The following is a 15,960-nucleotide window of genomic DNA, read 5'->3' as shown; positions in this document are numbered from 1 at the left end:
AAACAAAAAGCCCTTTATTTCCCAGAAGTCTTTCTACCAATACAGGAAGTGATTAATGACTCAAGCAGCTGGATGACCCTCAGGAGTTTGGTACAGTTAATAAGAAGAAGTGCTATAATATGGTTTTATTTACATTGCAGTGATAAATGACAGCCCGTTGCCTGGGGATTTGTGTTTCGTTTCCACGGCATGAGCCAAGTGTGTGTGAGTCTGCCAGACCAAACCGCGATCCAGCAGAATACACAGTGATGTGTCAGCCATGTGCTTTGGCTGTGGCGCTCACAGCTGCACTGACTGAAGGAACGTCTGATCCCCAGTATGAAAAGTGAGGGGAAGATACAGTCAGGCTGAAATTAAAAGAGCATTTTTTTCTCACTTTGCTCTGTTTACAACTAAGCATTAGCTGAACTCATTAAAGCAAAACCAAACCAAACAATCTTAGAACCTGATGGTAGCAACAGCACTAACCACCAGAACATTTTATTCACTGATTTTGGTCTTTATACTGAGATAAGCTAATGCCGTTAGCTTGAAAACGTGAGAAGAATTGTCCAAGATAATTCCCCTAATAGAAAATAGCAAACAGGAACATTGTCAGGGATTTTATTTGTTTGCTTACATTTTTATGATAACTATGATAAGTGATTAATGTTAAGATATATAACTGTGGTTAGAAAGTTTACATATACTCATCATAGGCATGACTTTCATGGTAATTTGGGGGCTTTTAATTGTGTCTTAAAACTATTCTTTTTTCAGGCTGGAATTGTATAGCATAAATCTTTAATGACTGAGGCTTAACTGGTTAAAAGACAAAAATTGGGCCCAAAAAGACACAAGGTTAAAAATATACATATATATAGATACAATCCACTATTATTTAGTTAAATGTTCCTTATCAAGTTGCACCTCAATCAGATGCTTTTGGTAGCTATAAACAAGGTTCTTGCATAAATCTGGCTGTATATTTAGCCATTCTTCTTGGCAGAATTGGTAGAGTTAATTTAAATTGGTTTGTTTCTATGTTATCCATTCCAAACCAGTTTTGATATATGCGTTGGGACACCCAACTGTGTCCAGGGATCAGCAATCTAGCTATTGATCTGAGATGAAGTTGAAGATATTAGAGATAGCTCTCCTTTTTCATTATTCAATCCACTTTCTGCAATATACCAGTACCACTAGAAGCAAAACAGCCCCTTAGCATGATGCTGCCACCGCCATGCTTGGCAACTAGCTCAGTGTTCTTAGGTTTGCTTCTCTAAACATACAACTTGTCATTGAGGCCAAATAGCTCAATTTTGTCTCATCTGACCATAAGGCTTTTCTCCAGGAGTCACTTTGCTTGTCTCTGTGGACAGTTTCAAATGTACATGGCAAACTCTTTGTAATCTGAAATGCTCACAAAATTACCACAGAAGTCAAAAGTTGCAGACCTTCCTTGCTTCTTCTTTAAATGCTTGGTAAAGCTTGGATTTTAGTCTAGAGCAGCACCTGGAATCTACTACACATTTACAAGCTTGATGTCACCACAACAATAAAGCTTGTTGCTGCTGTGTTTATATCAGTGCGAACTTTGGATTCTGTCTGGATATAGACGTAATTGAATTACCTCAGCAGGCAGGGGCAATCAATGCTGTGACCTCCACGCTGAATAAATCATTTACAGTAATATGCTTTTTGTTTTTTTGTTGTTGTTGTTTTAACTCGTCTCCAACCACACTTAACTCTTCCTGTTAGTGAGCCACTGAAATCAGCTGAGGGAGCATAACTGACTTTTAAAATATACCCTTGTACTGGAACTGAGCCACACAGGGAAATTCCTTTCTTTTACAAAAGCATCTGAAAGGAAAATGAGCCAAAAGTGCTACTTTTTGAGGGGGAGATTACTGATTCTGGTGATTAAACTCAGTGTGAGTCATGGGGCTAAGTGAAAAGCTGTGTAATATTTCCTGAGAAGTATATTCGTTATGACACAAGTTCATTCATCTGCTGTCTCTGCCTGCTTATCTTCCACCCTGACTTAGTTCCCCCCCCCCCCCCCCCCCCCTCCCTCTATAACTTTATATGGCACTTCCTGTGGGTGATGACATCATGATGTGGCTCACAGGCAGAGAGAGGAAGGAGGGCTGAAGTGGGAGGAGAGACATTTTCGGTGAAGTCTATTTATCCCAATGAATGTGTCTCTTTTGTGGAACATGGAAAGGCAGATTGAGCGCACTCAAGCTGAAATACACACAGGCGCTTTTAACTTTGCTTGATTATTTTTATGCATCTTTCAACTCTTTATTTTTAGTCTTATCTTTTACATATGAGTATTTCCTGCAACATCTATCAATATATAGTTTGCATTTGAAATCTTTTAATCCAAACTCTGGTGTTTAAGTTATTAATTCAACTTGCAAAACATTCTCTTTTCCCTGCTGGTCACAACTGGTCCAGAGGAATCCCAAAAATGCACCTAAAATTCTAAAAGGGGGATTAGGGAGGATCTGGTCCTTTTAAGGGGCATATCTGTAACTAAAATCCTTTTGGGCCTCTCAGACTGAAAGCAAGCAGTAAAGAATTCACAATTTCAAGCAAAAGAACAGTGTGTTCTCTCCACACACGCACACACCTCTGCTTTCTGTCACATATTGAGTCAACATACACGCTGTCTGTAGCTATTGTATCATTGTGTTTGGTTAGTGTGCATGTCAGTGTTACATTTGTTTAGCCCAGTTAGGTTTGGTCACAGTTAATGCAACACCACCTAAGGTCTAAATAGGCTAAGCAGCTGGTAATTGGAGGTGTGAGGGACTGCATATTCCAGATTACTCATGTATTTCCATAACAAGAAAAACTGTAGAATATTGAACTTGTTGCCTTTCCTCAGCGACTGATGGGAGCATTATCTCAGGTAAATAGAGAACAGGTCCTGCTGAACGAAAATGCCCAGGGTGATCTGATAAATGAGTAGCTAAACCATCTGAGCCCCATTCAGCTGGCAGGAGAATTACTGCAGAGATAGGAGGGGTTCTGGCTTTGTTTCTTTGCCTACTGTTTGTGTTATCCACTCTGAAGCCATCCCTATTACTGCCTCTGTCTTCGTGCAGATCTGCACAGCTTACTTTTGGGCAGTCTATTGTTTATGAAACAGCAAAGATGACACCTTTTATAGTACAGTATAACACAGGTCATTGAACGGAAAGTTTTAAAAGGCAGAACTTGCAAGATGGCATTTTAGTCTGGCACCAGTAAGTTTACGGCTTTAACTTTAGTTTATGTATACTTTTTCTAAACGTTCTGGGGAAAATGTATCATTAACTGAACCATGGTTGCATTTATTCATTGTGTGATAAATGTGTCCCAGTGGGACAGTTTATCACCTGACTGTGTCCTTGATTTCAAACCTGCTCTGTCCAGAGATATATGGAGCCCTGCAGACTTTCACTGCATCACATAAGTCAACCTATGTTAAGTCTTTTAAATATGTTCAAGGCTGACATGCAGTCCATATGCACTCAGCTTTCTGTGCTTCATGCACACTGCAGACTGGTGGAAAGGAAGCCTGTGGCTTTAAGGAAGGCGGAGCCACTGGGTCGCCAGTGTAGTGAGCCTATAAGAGATAGCTCAATACAATAGACTAGTAGACTTATCTAGAAGTGTCACAGTAATGCCTGAGTGTCGCCAAGTCTTTGGCGACCTGTTCCTGATGCAACTGAAAACTGACGATTACAGATTCAAATCGAACCCCGAAATAAACTGAGGCGCTGCATTTTACCAAAGAGGACTTTAGGGGTCAGTCAGCGGAGAGAACTGCGAAGTGAATTAGGTGAGTTCAAAAAGTGAATTGAAATGTCTGTTTAGAGCCACTGTGTGGATCCATGTCTTGTCTGTCTGTTGTTTTGTATGTCGGTGCCAGCACGGCAGACACAATTGCTTAATGCAACTTGAGATCTTATTCGGATTATTTTTTTTATTTCATTTTATTTTTATTTCTATATCTTATGGTTGTTTTTGATTGTTTTTCACTGACAGAGCCGTATACTAAGAGGAACAACTTAGTCCAGAGCAAAATGATTAAAAAACTTACAATATAATAATCTAAAAAAAAGAAAAACGGAGGGAAACGTGTGAATATGTATCTCTATGTGTTTGTCTATACTGATAACTATAAAGGATACGTGTTTTATATTCTTTATAGGTCTGCAATGGCACAGATGTTATATAATCGTTCTCTTTAATTCTTAGGCTGCAATATTAATTTAGGTCTTTTCCTCTTAAACAAAAGGGAAATACAATTCACTGTGTATCATCATTGCCAAATAGCTGACTGTGTGTTGTGGCGTGAGTCACCTGCCTGCTGGAGGGCTTTTAACCATTATTATCTCAATCCGGTAAAGTGAGGGGGGTGTGCGCACTGTTTGCTTGCAGCACAGGTAGAGCGAGTATGGTTGCTCGGAAACCGCTGCAGGGGTGTCGTGAGCGGGGTGTGAACTCCTGTCAAGGCCTGAGGGTGACGGCCGTAAGCTTGAATTCAAGGCAAACCGGTGGTGTTTTACATCACTAGGAAGCTCAGCGGACCCCCTCCTTTCTCGAGCCCACTGCCACTGAGTTGTCTTCGTAGTTAGCCTTGGCTTGCCTTCTTATTGTATAAACAGATAAGTCACATTTGACCATAAGAAGGCCCACATTCTCCAGCCGGATTATCTGATTTAACCGACTTGGACATCTGCATGACTACATCATTTGTGTAATCCTGTTGCCTGTAAATGCTAATATGGTTAACCGCCAGGATGAACTGTCTTTGCACCTGTTGCAAGAGGAAGCACAAGCCCCTGGGGGTTCATTATCAAGGATCATGTTGCTTCCCGTCCCCGCCGAACCGAATCGATGGCCCTGGCCAGGGGGATTGCATGCCTTCTTGGGCAGTTTGGCTCAGACTGATGGCTCAGGCTTCCTGTTGTTTTAGAGCTTTGTTTCGCTCCAGCTGTCAGGCTAGCACATAAATATGGCTCATAAGAGACCAGGAACGAGGGAGCCGTGTTCTTTTCAGTCATCACTCCTACATTGTCAGGAGGACAGTGTGGCTCTAGCTGTGCATGCACCTCTTTAGTAGTTTCCAGAAGAGATGATTCTGAGTATGCATTGTAATCGTGTAATAATGATGTCTAATTAAACTCAGCCATGCAACAAAAAGCAACTGCGCTCACCCCTGATGCACTATTTTTTAAGGCTCATCTAAAACACATTTTATGACTTTCTAGGCTTTCTCCACTTGAGACTGAAACCCAGTTGAAACATTTAAACTCTGTTTGAGGCCATTTATTTTGCATTTACTCTATGTATGCCCCAGAAATATTAGATTACTCCCCCTTTGAATAATGTACACATTGTTTATACAGCCTGACACATAGTTGACATGACACGAGCATTCGGTTCATTTGGCGTGGGGGTGTTCTTGCAACATCAGGTATATCTGTGGTAACAGGAGGAGCCCCCTTGAACTTTCCTGTTCAAGAGGAACAGGATTGCAAAACACCAGCACAGCACAGTCCAGTTTTAAAATAAACTAAACTTATTAAGCGACACAGTCTGTAGAAATTGAAATTCAAAAGTTGGTTACACAGTTCACACCCATGAATGCAATGCTGAACTCAGGCTCATGGAGTTTGCAAGCCACAGGTGAAATGTAAAGCTCAGTACCTCTCTATAGGAAAAGAAAAAAAAATGGGTGTATTTTTTCTTCTTTTGTTTTCAGCTGACACAGCTACACCTTTGTACTAACACGGTAAATAAAATGTAAAACATGAAGGGTAATACAACTTTTTCATAGCATGTTTTGACACAATGTGTTAGCAATGACTTTAATGAAGGTCCTGTTCTATTATGATGCAAGATCTAAATCGTATGTTAGTAACACCTGTGTTTACCTTCGATTTCATGTCAGAATGCTTTTGTGATAAAGTAGTTCTACACTGGTTCTCCAAACCCACAGCAAGTGTGTTTACATGCCATTTAATTCAGGTCTACAAAAGCAGACATGACCAGTAGTGACCTTTTCCACCATCTATTGCTTTCATGCTTTGAATGAGGAATACTGTGAATAGAACATTTTGAAAGGCACGTTCTCCAGGTGTGCTCGGACACCAGTGTCCTGAAGGCCATAGGAAATTGTTGTCACCCAAAAGCCATTATTAAATATCTGGTCTAATGAGAATCACCTGGCTCTGCTTTTAGAGCGTTTTTAGTGTCCTATACGATGATCTGTTTCACTTGACCTACTTTTGATTTTATTTTATTTTATTTTTTGCCAATTCATTCATGGCTGTTTTTTTAATATAGGTACACCAGAAGCAGGGGCAGCCAGCCGGGCGATCTGAGTGTTTCCTGGCTTTGATGCGACCCGAGGGTGCCTGGAGCATGTCCACAGTGGGCCTGACTGCCCAGGAGATCTCTTTTCCCATAGAAAACCCCTTTCTCCGGGGCAGCTACTGTCACAGCATGGCTGGATCTAAACCCTCCTGGCGCGATCGCCATGTACTGGACAAGTGAGTGTTGTGGTGCACTTCATTAGAGAAAGACTTTAGAAAGGATGTGCATGTCATGTTGAAATTGCATGGTTCAGGTTAGTCTTACATTTTCTGTTAATTTCAATATGTCACATTTCTGTGACGAAGCACTGCTGTTCTGAAACGTCATTCTTCTTTTCTAGCAGCTTCTACTTCAGTATGGACAGGGCAAACATAGATCACAGCTATCGTGCCCAGCAAAAGGAGCCACCTCCAAGTTATGAGAGTAAGTTAAATATCTTTATTTCCTTTTCTTTCTTTTTCATACAGGATGTACCTTTTAAACTACACAAATGCTGCATTGCATGAATTCGCTTTCATTGTTTGTTATTTCACATACTGGACATATTGTTGTAACCTGAATATTATAAAGTCAGTGTAGTATTATAGTATTCGATTTTTATTGTCTTTAATTTACTTTAATTATTTATCAATCTGCCACTTGTCTGATGGTTATTATTTTTTCAACTTACTTTTTTGGCAGGACATAAACACAGTCCCAACTCACAGAGAATACTCTCAAAGAAATCCCGGCCTTCCCAACTCTTCCTGTCCTCCAGCAATGAACCTTCCACCCCAAGTCCTGCTGATGATGACCTGCTGATGAGGCTGTCATTTAACGAGTTGAACAGCCCACCACAGACACCTAGCAGATGCTCTAAGCCTCTACCCCCTATTCCCCCACAGACAGATATCTCCCATGAGCAGGCTATGGACAGTGAGGTAGAATTTTTCACAAGTTCAGACGACAGCTGCCGCCTGGTGTCTGATCAATTTTCTAAATCAGCTTTTAGAAATCCTCTATCTCACCGAAGGAGCTTCAAGGACTGTGGGCAGATTAACTACGCTTACTACGATGGGCCATTAGGACCGCAAAGCCCGCAGCAACCCCAACAGCACCATCAGGCAAATCCTCCGCAGGAAGTACGGGAACAGTATGAGCAGCAGCCACAGGAAAGACCCGCTCAGAGGAGGCTACGACGCTCTCTCTCTGGACCAGCTGGATCTTTACACAAGCTGCCACGACCCACGTGCCCAAAAAGGTACCCCAACAATATGGATAAACAAGAGGTTCCCCCTCCTATACCTCCACGTAATGTCAAGACAGATTGCAGGCGCTGGTCAGCAGAAGTCTCATCTGGGGCTTACAGCGATGAGGACAAACCACCCAAACTGCCTCCAAGAGGCCCTCTGTCCACAGGCAGCTCCCGCACTCCCAGCCCTAAGAGCCTCCCAACATACACTAACGGGGTGATGCCCCCAACCCAAAGCTTTGCACCAGATCCTAAGTATGTAAGCGGTCGGAGTTTACAGAGACAGAACAGTGAGGGCTCCCCATGTATCCTTCCTATTATGGAGAATGGCAAGAAGGCCAGCACCACACATTACTACCTTCTGCCTCAGCGGTCTCCTTTTGCAGACTCGCCTTGTGACTGCCACACCAGAAAGAAAGCACAGGTGGATTTTGTTTGAAAAGTTTTTGTGGAAGTAATAGAAGACTATACTGTACATGCGCAAAACCCACTTGACAAAATGGTGAAATTGGACACCAACAACCTTTTAAAACTGCTGCTTTTACCTTTTTTCTTTTTTCTTTTTGTAATACCCCTTATGTATTTTGAACACACAGGGTATTTGCGCACTGTGTACAGTTACTGGTAATATTGAAAAGATATTTTCTGTGAAAACCATGTCTAACTAAAGATTGTGGGCAAAGTTCAACAGTCTATAGCTTATTTTTTTAAAATATATTTTAATTTTATGAAATTCAATATTTTGCTCTGTTTTAGTAAAGATGTGGTACGGCCAGAAAGTACAAGCGGGCCTTGTACCTTGTGTGCTCAGTGTTTTGTGTCTGATGTGGTGTGGATGTTTTGTGAGATGCACTGGGGCTTTTTGATGGTGCTTTTGCATCTCACAAGGGACAAAAAGGTCAGTAATGTAACCATGTATCACTTAATATATGAAGTCTAAATACAAGCCCGATGAATTTATAACAAAATGAAGGATTCTAGCACGTGCCGATTCTGTTTGCTATTATATCAATACTGATATGGGTTTCGCGCCTTGATGTAGTGTCAGTCTTACTCAGGCTGACTACTTCAAAGTAAATTTGTGTTGTGTTTTGTTCTTTGTTTGTTTTTTCACCCCATATGGCACATTGTCATGGTACATTTTGTACCAGTAGGTGGGTTCATTACTAGTAGCTAACCATATTTCTTTTGGATTGTCCAGTGCAGCTGAGTATGGTGTAGCGTCTTGAGTGTATTTGTGTGTGTATGTGCAGTGGATGTGTTTGCGCATATGTGCATGTGAACAGCAGTTGGGAAAAGTGTTTAATTAGTAAAGAATTGTCAACAATGCTTGTTACTGTGCAACACTTGTTAGCAGTGCCCGCTTTTTAGTAGAGCCTTCTAAGAAGTGCACACATTTGATTTATTTCTGTCAGTCTCCAGATCTGTTTTATTGCACAGGAACTGGTCTGTTGACTGTCAGTGAATGTGTGCTGTTCTTCCAATTGAAGCTACTTCTTTTTCTTCTTTTTTTTTTTCTGGTCAAGCTGTGAGTCATTGCTTGAAACACATTTGCCTCAAGTACTACCTCACTTTGATATTATCCTTATACCTTTACAAACTCCCTGCTTTAAATTGTGTTCACAGGTGAAATTTGAAATTGTAATCCACGAGCGATGAGGTAACGGCTCCATATGTGACCTAACACTTGTAGGAAAAGACAATGAATTCAAACGCAAAATCTGTTCTAACCGAATATCCTAATATGGAGATTTTAGATGAAATAGATTTTAGATGAGAGATGTTTGACTAATCTGTTAATACAAATGCATTACAAAGACAGTACAGGGTTTACCTACCTGACACAGACTTTCCTGTTCTGCACATGCATTCCTGCCTTACATGATTGCAGTGGGTGTGGTCTGAAAGACTTTGGCTGCTGGCAGCCTACAAAATGTATGATTTTTCTTTTTTTTTTTTTTAAATTGTTGTACATTATCCACAAGGCGTCAGGATGATATAGAAAATGTAGCACATGTATTGAAGTAACCCTTGGTATCAAACACGGTGTTCAGTTTGGGAAACAAATAACTGCTAAGGTCAATCGGTCATTGAAGTATCTTTTTTTTTCTTCTCTTCCTTCTGTTCACAGATCTTACCAACACAATGTTGCTTTTGACTTAAATGTTTGGAAAAATGTTTACATCATACACAAAAAAACAAACTATTTAATCTTAAGGTATTCATATGTCTTATTAGAAATGTTAAAACAGAATGAAGACTAGTTTATCAAGAGATAACACTCTGCTGTGGCGAAGACATGCACTGGGAGAGTTCAGTATGCTGTGTACAGTATTTAACAACTCCATTTGTTATTATGAATAGTTGATAAGTATATAGTCTTTAAAAAGAAAGCAATAATAAAGTGACTTATTTATAAGCTTGCTTCGTCCTGTGTCTTGAACCTGTCAAGAGTGAACTCTCAACTCAGCTGTTTGGCCTGTTTTATCACCCACACGCCCTCATGGTGTACTTTATTGTGACTGGCTTCGATCCAAAGAAAGAAGAGTGACAGGTGTACAGTAGAATGCCTTCCTCTTCCTGGTTATAACTAAATTTCCTCCTGCACAATTGCTTCATCGTTCCTTGGCAGCGGGCTTTGCACCCACTGCTTTTAAAGCCCTTTTAACACTGTTACAAGTGTTTTATTCTCAGTTTGAATCCTTGTGGTTAGGCGTGGAGCCAAAACCACAGTGAACCCCATTAGAGGTCAAATAATTACTAAATGAGCCACAGTTCAGCTCCAATTACAATACTGGCGGAGACCTTAGTGATTTGTATTTCTGCTGATTTGCTTAAGACAGTGACTTCTCTCAATGAAACAAAAGGTGACAGTTTAAGTTAAGTTGTCTAGGCCACCTGAAAACCTTTTCACTTGGTTCTTGCTTAGGTGAGTTACTAAGCAACAGCATGCATGTTGACTATAGCTACCAAAGAAAGACTCACTGCGCTTTTAAAATAATTGCTGGAGGCAAGAAAGACAAAAAAATAGGTAAATTAACAGGAAGACCGGTTTGCATTCAGATTGAACATAGTTTATTAATCGGTATTCTAAGATCCTTTCCCTTTAGTGGCACTACAAGTCACAAATGCATTAAGTCATAATGGACACAAGACTTATATTTCTCTCTGTAGCCACAATTTCATAGAAACTGGAACAAAAGAGATCCTGAAAGTTCTATTTTTTTTCTCTCCATTAAATTTCAACACCCCATACACAAACATACAATATGTATGGCTTATCTTTCAGTTTCTCATCAAATACATTTCCTGCCTCAATTAATTAAACTCTGGCACTCTGGAGGCATTAATGAGTGAAATAAACTAATTTCTGTGATAAAAATATTATGATTTTTGTAATTATTCCCTTAATTGCTATACAAATTCTACTTTGCTGGTTACACTACAGTTCTTTGTGTTAAAGAGCCCATATATGTTTAGGTGTTTCTGTAGGACTTCATAGGTCTACACTATAGAAATAAAAAGTAGGAATGGTCATATTGGAGAAGTGCTGATGATGCAGTATATCTATAGCTAGACTATCCACAATCTCATATATTTTCAAGAGAGGATGGAGAAGTATGGATTGTGTGTCTTCCTCTACTCCATCACACAGAGGAATGCACATACACACACAAAACAAAAATCATGAAGCTAGACTAAAAAATAAGTTCCATTGTTTGCATTAACTTCATGTTTAGGCGTAACTTTTCTTATCGTTTGCTGTGAGGTGATTTGTAAATATTTAACTCGGGCTGCAGTGCTGCTGGTTAAATTTTATTCAGGTCACAGTACCTGTGTAGGAAATATAGAACATCAAGCAAAGGTAAAGAACTTGCTCAGTGTACCACCTCTATTGAGGCACTAGGTGGAGACAAAACCAAATCAAGGGCTTATCTCAAAAGAACCAAAGTTAAGTTTGTTTTTCTATTATGAATCAGCTGCAAATACATGCAAAAGTAGTTTGATTTCCTTTCTATGAAAAAAAAAATCTTAAAATTCCATTAAAGGCCATGGTCTGTGTCTCTTTCTCCTTTGACTCTTCAAAAGCGAAACACTTAAAATAAGCACATCTATGCCATCTAGTGGCAGGTGACTGTGGACTGCAGAGCCCTAGTCTGGATTATTTTCTTGTTGGGGTGTCAAAGTTTTTTTGTTTTTTTTTTAATGGATAAAAATAGAGATGCTGTTTAAAAAGCAAAAACGAACAAAAAACAGAAGCACCTATCTGATACAGTAAAACCATTGCATAGATACTGTGTAACATTTTAACTGGACAGATGTTTAACAAATATGCAAATGTGTGTATTTGAATGCTACAGTAAGCATTTTTTGTGTTTCACTACTGTTAGATGTTAATTGTAACAAGCTCAATAGAGATATATCATAGAGTATAAGCAGTAGCTAGCCCATATTGCATATTGTTTAATAACACTAAAGACAAAATTAACTTGTTATTTAACAAAATTATCTATAGATGATACAGTGCGTTTCTCAGTTTGTGCATTCAGAAAATGTAGATTTTCCAGGCAAAAACTTCAGGTTAAAAGAGATTTATTATTATTTTTACTATTTGAACAGTGCTGAGAAAGATATGTCAAGATAGGATAAAAAGAGAAATGGTGCTCCATGATATGTTGGTGTGGAAAATAATATACGTGCAAAAACATATGCATTAAATTTAAGTTCTTATAAATAAATGATAAATAGCAAAACAACTTCAAAATGTTTTAAAATTAAAAGATGATAGTTCTTACTGATCTTTAAGTAAGATTATTAGCGATTAAAACAGTAACTAATTGCTTAATTTTATATAATATAGTGAATATATCAGTTTCTAAATGTTTTCTGATCTATAAGTGCCTGCCAGTCCCAAGTTGGAAATTCCTGAAAGACAAAGTCAAAAATCATATTTTTAAACATTGCTGAAAAAGTTTAAAATAATTATTGCATTATTAATAACTAATCATAAATAATTATTATAATAAATCTCTGAATATGATAGTAATTAGAGTAAGACATACGTGTATCAGTGAAGTCAAAGAAATCTCCCTCAAGAAAAGACAATCTTCTCCTCTGAGAGTTGCTCCTTTTCCTAAAAAAGAAAAGGATGCTTGTTTGTGTTTTTACTCAATGAATGAACACAAAAAGCGATTTTTTTTCCAGAGTACATTACAGGAAAACGCGCAGAAGGCATCATAACCCACCGAGTATACGTATGTCTCCTTTTGAAAATGACAGCGATGACGATTATAATGAAGAGCAGGAGCGCTACTGCGAGTGAGCCAAACAGTGCTCCATAGAAACCTGGACCTCGGCGGAAAAGGTCACATTGTGGACCATAAAACTGCTCCAGGCTGGTTTCGTAGCACCTGGGTAAAATTCAAAAGAGGTTTAATAAAAATAGTTTTTACAAAAAAAACTAGATAGATAGATAGATAGATAGATAGATAGATAGATAGATAGATAGATAGATAGATAGATAGATAGATAGATAGATAGATAGATAGATAGATAGATAGATAGATAGATAGACATTTTATTACCTGCAGACTGGGCCTGTGTAAATGTCATTTAAACATTCTCCGTGTCCATTGCAGTAATCAGGGTTTCTTTTGCATGGTCCAACACACTGCCATTGACCATTAGTAATCTCTTCAGTGTAATTAGCAAACTGAGTGCAGTTAATAAAAGGCTTCAACTCTGTGATATCTACAAGATTTCAAAACATATATATATTCAACATACTATAATGTAAAATAAACAGGACAAATTTAAGAAAAATGAATAAAGAATGGCTGATTGTGCTTTACATTTAGAACAACATACAACACACTTACTAGTAATGGCAGGTGCCTCAAAGCTGAGATCATTTAACTCCACACTTTGATTACCAAAAGCCAAAGAAATTTTGTTGAGGTTATTTTCATTTTGTAGGATATTCTTCAAAACCACACTAAGATGAGTGTTAATAAACTCGATTTGAGTTTCATTGTTTTGATACTGATACTCCGCCAGGCTCTTTGCAACAACACTTCCTTCACTACAAAAAATGGTAGAAATGTTATGAGAAAACAGCTATCTCTTTCTTAAAAGGTAATAATAAATGTAACAAATAGTTTAATAAATGTTGAAGGAAAATTTACCTTAATTTGATTACTTTAACTGTTTTATAGGCCTGGGGATCTGCTTGTCTACACAGGCTTCTGAGCTGTAAAAAAAAAGGACAGAAGGGATTATGCAACATTTCAGATAAAAGATTTAAATAATTTTATATTTTTTTGTATTACAAAATACTTTGTAATACTAATTAAAAATAATAACTCATAATATTGAATATGAAGAAAATTATCTGTACCTGTGCTTCTAATTTGTTGATGAATATCTGTGATTCAGGTGAAGTTAAATTAAGAAAAGCCTGGATAAAAGTGACGTTGAATTTGAAAGTAATGTTTACTTTGCGCACGGGTGCAGTATCTACAAAAAATTGAAAGATTTTAAAAGCCATTTATGACAACATTTTACCTTGGACATGCAAAAGTGGGGGAGAAAACACAGATATAACGCAAGAAGTCAAAATATCAATTTATGTAAAAGGTAATGAAAATATATTATTTTTAAGAAAAACTATACGGAAATGAAAAACCTCACCAATGATTGGGACAGTGTTGTTTTCTCCATAAGAACATGAGTCTCCATAGGCAAAATCTTGGCAGACAATTGTTGTCAAAGAGGATGTCAAATTTGTGGGGAGAGTAATTGATGAAGAAAAACTAACTGTTGCTGACGATGTAGGAGAATTTGTGACAGAGCCTACAATTGTTGTTTCACTGGTGGATGTATCAGTTAAATAGGTCACAGATGTGGTTGAAGAGGAGAAAGAAGAAGATGTACGGCTGGGAACAGTAGTACTTGAGTTGGGTTGTAAAACTGTAGCTTGTGAGTCAGGAAGTACGGTTGTCATTATCTCAGAAGCCTGAGTAGTTGTTCCTTTGTTCTCTGTTGTACTAGAGCCTGTTACCAGTGCTTGAGTACGTTGTTCAGTGTATGTTGGCGTAAAACTGGTGGTTTCTGAAGTAACTGTGGAAGGAAAACTGGAGGAAGTCTCTGAAGTTGTCACCAAAACAGTTGTTGTAAAATGGTCCATATTGGTAGATAGAGTAATTTCATTGGTGGTGACTGATGGGAGAGACTCTGTAGACTGTGTTGTTCCTGTTTGGGCCATTGTTGTAATAGAAGTTGTTGGTGATTCAGGGTGTGCGGATGTCATTGTCGCAGAAGTCTCAAGAGTTGTTGCTTTGTTCTCTGTTGTACCAGTGCCTGTTACAGCTGTTTGAGTACTTTGTTCTGGGGATGTTGGAGTAAAACTAGTGCTTTCTGAAGTGACTGTGGAAGGCGAACTGGAGGAAGTCTCTGAAGTTGTTGTGGAATGGTCCATGTTGGTAGTTAGAGTAATTTCATTGGTTGTGACTGGTGGGACAGACTCTGTAGACTGTGTTGTTCCTGTTTGGGTCATTGTTGTAATAGAAGTTGTTGGTGACTGAGGGTGTGCGGATGTCATTGTCTCAGAAGTCTCAAGAGTTGTTGCTTTGTTCTCTGTTGCACTAGTGCCTGTTACAGCTGTTTGAGTACTTTGTTCTGGGGATGTTGGAGTAAACCTAGTGCTTTCTGAAGTGACTGTGGAAGGCGAACTGGAGGAAGTCTCTGAAGTTGTTGTGGAATGGTCCATGTTGGTAGTTAGTGTAATTTCATTGGTGGTGACTGGTGGGACAGACTCTGTAGACTGTGTTGTTCCTGTTTGTGCCATTGCTGTAATAGAAGTTGTTGGTGATTGAGGGTGTGCGGATGTTGTTGTCTCAGAAGTCTCAAGAGTTGTTGCTTTGTTCTCTGTTGTACTAGTGCCTGTTACAGCTGTTTGAGTACTTTGTTCTGGGGATGTTGGAGTAAAACTAGTGCTTTCTGAAGTGACTGTGGAAGGCGAACTGGAGGAAGTCTCTGAAGTTGTTGTGGAATGGTCCATGTTGGTAGTTAGTGTAATTTCATTGGTGGTGACTGGTGGGACAGACTCTGTAGACTGTGTTGTTCCTGTTTGTGCCATTGCTGTAATAGAAGTTGTTGGTGATTGAGGGTGTGCGGATGTTGTTGTCTCAGAAGTCTCAAGAGTTGTTGCTTTGTTCTCTATTGTACTAGTGCCTGTTACAGCTGTTTGAGTACTTTGTTCTGGGGATGTTGGAGTAAAACTAGTGCTTTCTGAAGTGACTGTGGAAGGCGAACTGGAGGAAGTCTCTGAAGTTGTTGTGGAATGGTCCATGTTGGTAGTTAGAGTAATTTCA

General features: G+C 38.9%; 2 protein-coding genes across 5 annotated transcripts; one reads left to right on the top strand and one right to left on the bottom strand.

Moving 5' to 3' along the window:
* Nucleotides 1-3,617: 3,617 nt before the first annotated feature.
* Nucleotides 3,618-10,007, top strand: errfi1a (ERBB receptor feedback inhibitor 1a). Of its 4 annotated transcripts, none has more exons than XM_085456932.1 (4): nt 3,618-3,814; nt 6,328-6,533; nt 6,701-6,780; nt 7,039-10,007. In XM_085456932.1, exons 2-4 carry the CDS (start codon nt 6,382-6,384, stop codon nt 8,025-8,027), a joined length of 1,221 nt encoding a protein of 406 aa, XP_085313058.1. In that variant the 5' UTR covers nt 3,618-3,814; nt 6,328-6,381; the 3' UTR covers nt 8,028-10,007. The 4 variants fall into 4 exon arrangements, with proteins under 4 accessions (XP_085313058.1, XP_085313057.1, XP_085313060.1 ...); XM_085456931.1 differs by having other exon boundaries at nt 6,698-6,780; XM_085456934.1 differs by lacking the exons at nt 3,618-3,814; nt 6,328-6,533 and adding an exon at nt 6,540-6,610.
* Nucleotides 10,008-11,805: 1,798 nt separating this feature from the next.
* On the bottom strand, nt 11,806-15,533 carry LOC146709796 (uncharacterized). The gene is made up of 8 exons (XM_085458057.1): nt 14,279-15,533; nt 13,986-14,104; nt 13,774-13,838; nt 13,468-13,670; nt 13,174-13,339; nt 12,835-12,999; nt 12,652-12,722; nt 11,806-12,514 (listed from the first exon to the last, which is right to left on the bottom strand). Exons 1-8 carry the CDS (start codon nt 15,432-15,434, stop codon nt 12,465-12,467), a joined length of 1,995 nt encoding a protein of 664 aa, XP_085314183.1. The 5' UTR covers nt 15,435-15,533; the 3' UTR covers nt 11,806-12,464.
* Nucleotides 15,534-15,960: the final 427 nt, after the last annotated feature.

Source organism: Copadichromis virginalis, linkage group LG5 (genome assembly GCF_057382275.1).
Source record: "Copadichromis virginalis isolate Kocher_CV1m ecotype Utaka linkage group LG5, C_Virginalis_male_GT1.1, whole genome shotgun sequence".
NCBI lineage: Eukaryota > Metazoa > Chordata > Actinopteri > Cichliformes > Cichlidae > Copadichromis > Copadichromis virginalis.
This window is presented reverse-complemented; position numbering and strand designations above follow the sequence as displayed.

Bases quoted from the DNA above. Each gene is read 5' to 3' on its own strand.
- errfi1a (XM_085456931.1), top strand. From the start codon at position 6,382: ATGCGACCCGAGGGTGCCTGGAGCATGTCCACAGTGGGCCTGACTGCC. The intron at 6,534-6,697 runs GTGAGTGTTGTG...CTTCTTTTCTAG, and splicing joins GATCGCCATGTACTGGACAA to CAGCTTCTACTTCAGTATGG. The intron at 6,781-7,038 runs GTAAGTTAAATA...CTTTTTTGGCAG, and splicing joins GCCACCTCCAAGTTATGAGA to GACATAAACACAGTCCCAAC.
- LOC146709796 (XM_085458057.1), bottom strand. From the start codon at position 15,434: ATGGCACAAACAGGAACAACACAGTCTACAGAGTCTGTCCCACCAGTC. The intron at 13,340-13,467 runs GTAAGTGTGTTG...GAAATCTTGTAG, and splicing joins TGAGGCACCTGCCATTACTA to ATATCACAGAGTTGAAGCCT. The intron at 12,515-12,651 runs GTATGTCTTACT...TTTGTCTTTCAG, and splicing joins CTTTGACTTCACTGATACAC to GAATTTCCAACTTGGGACTG.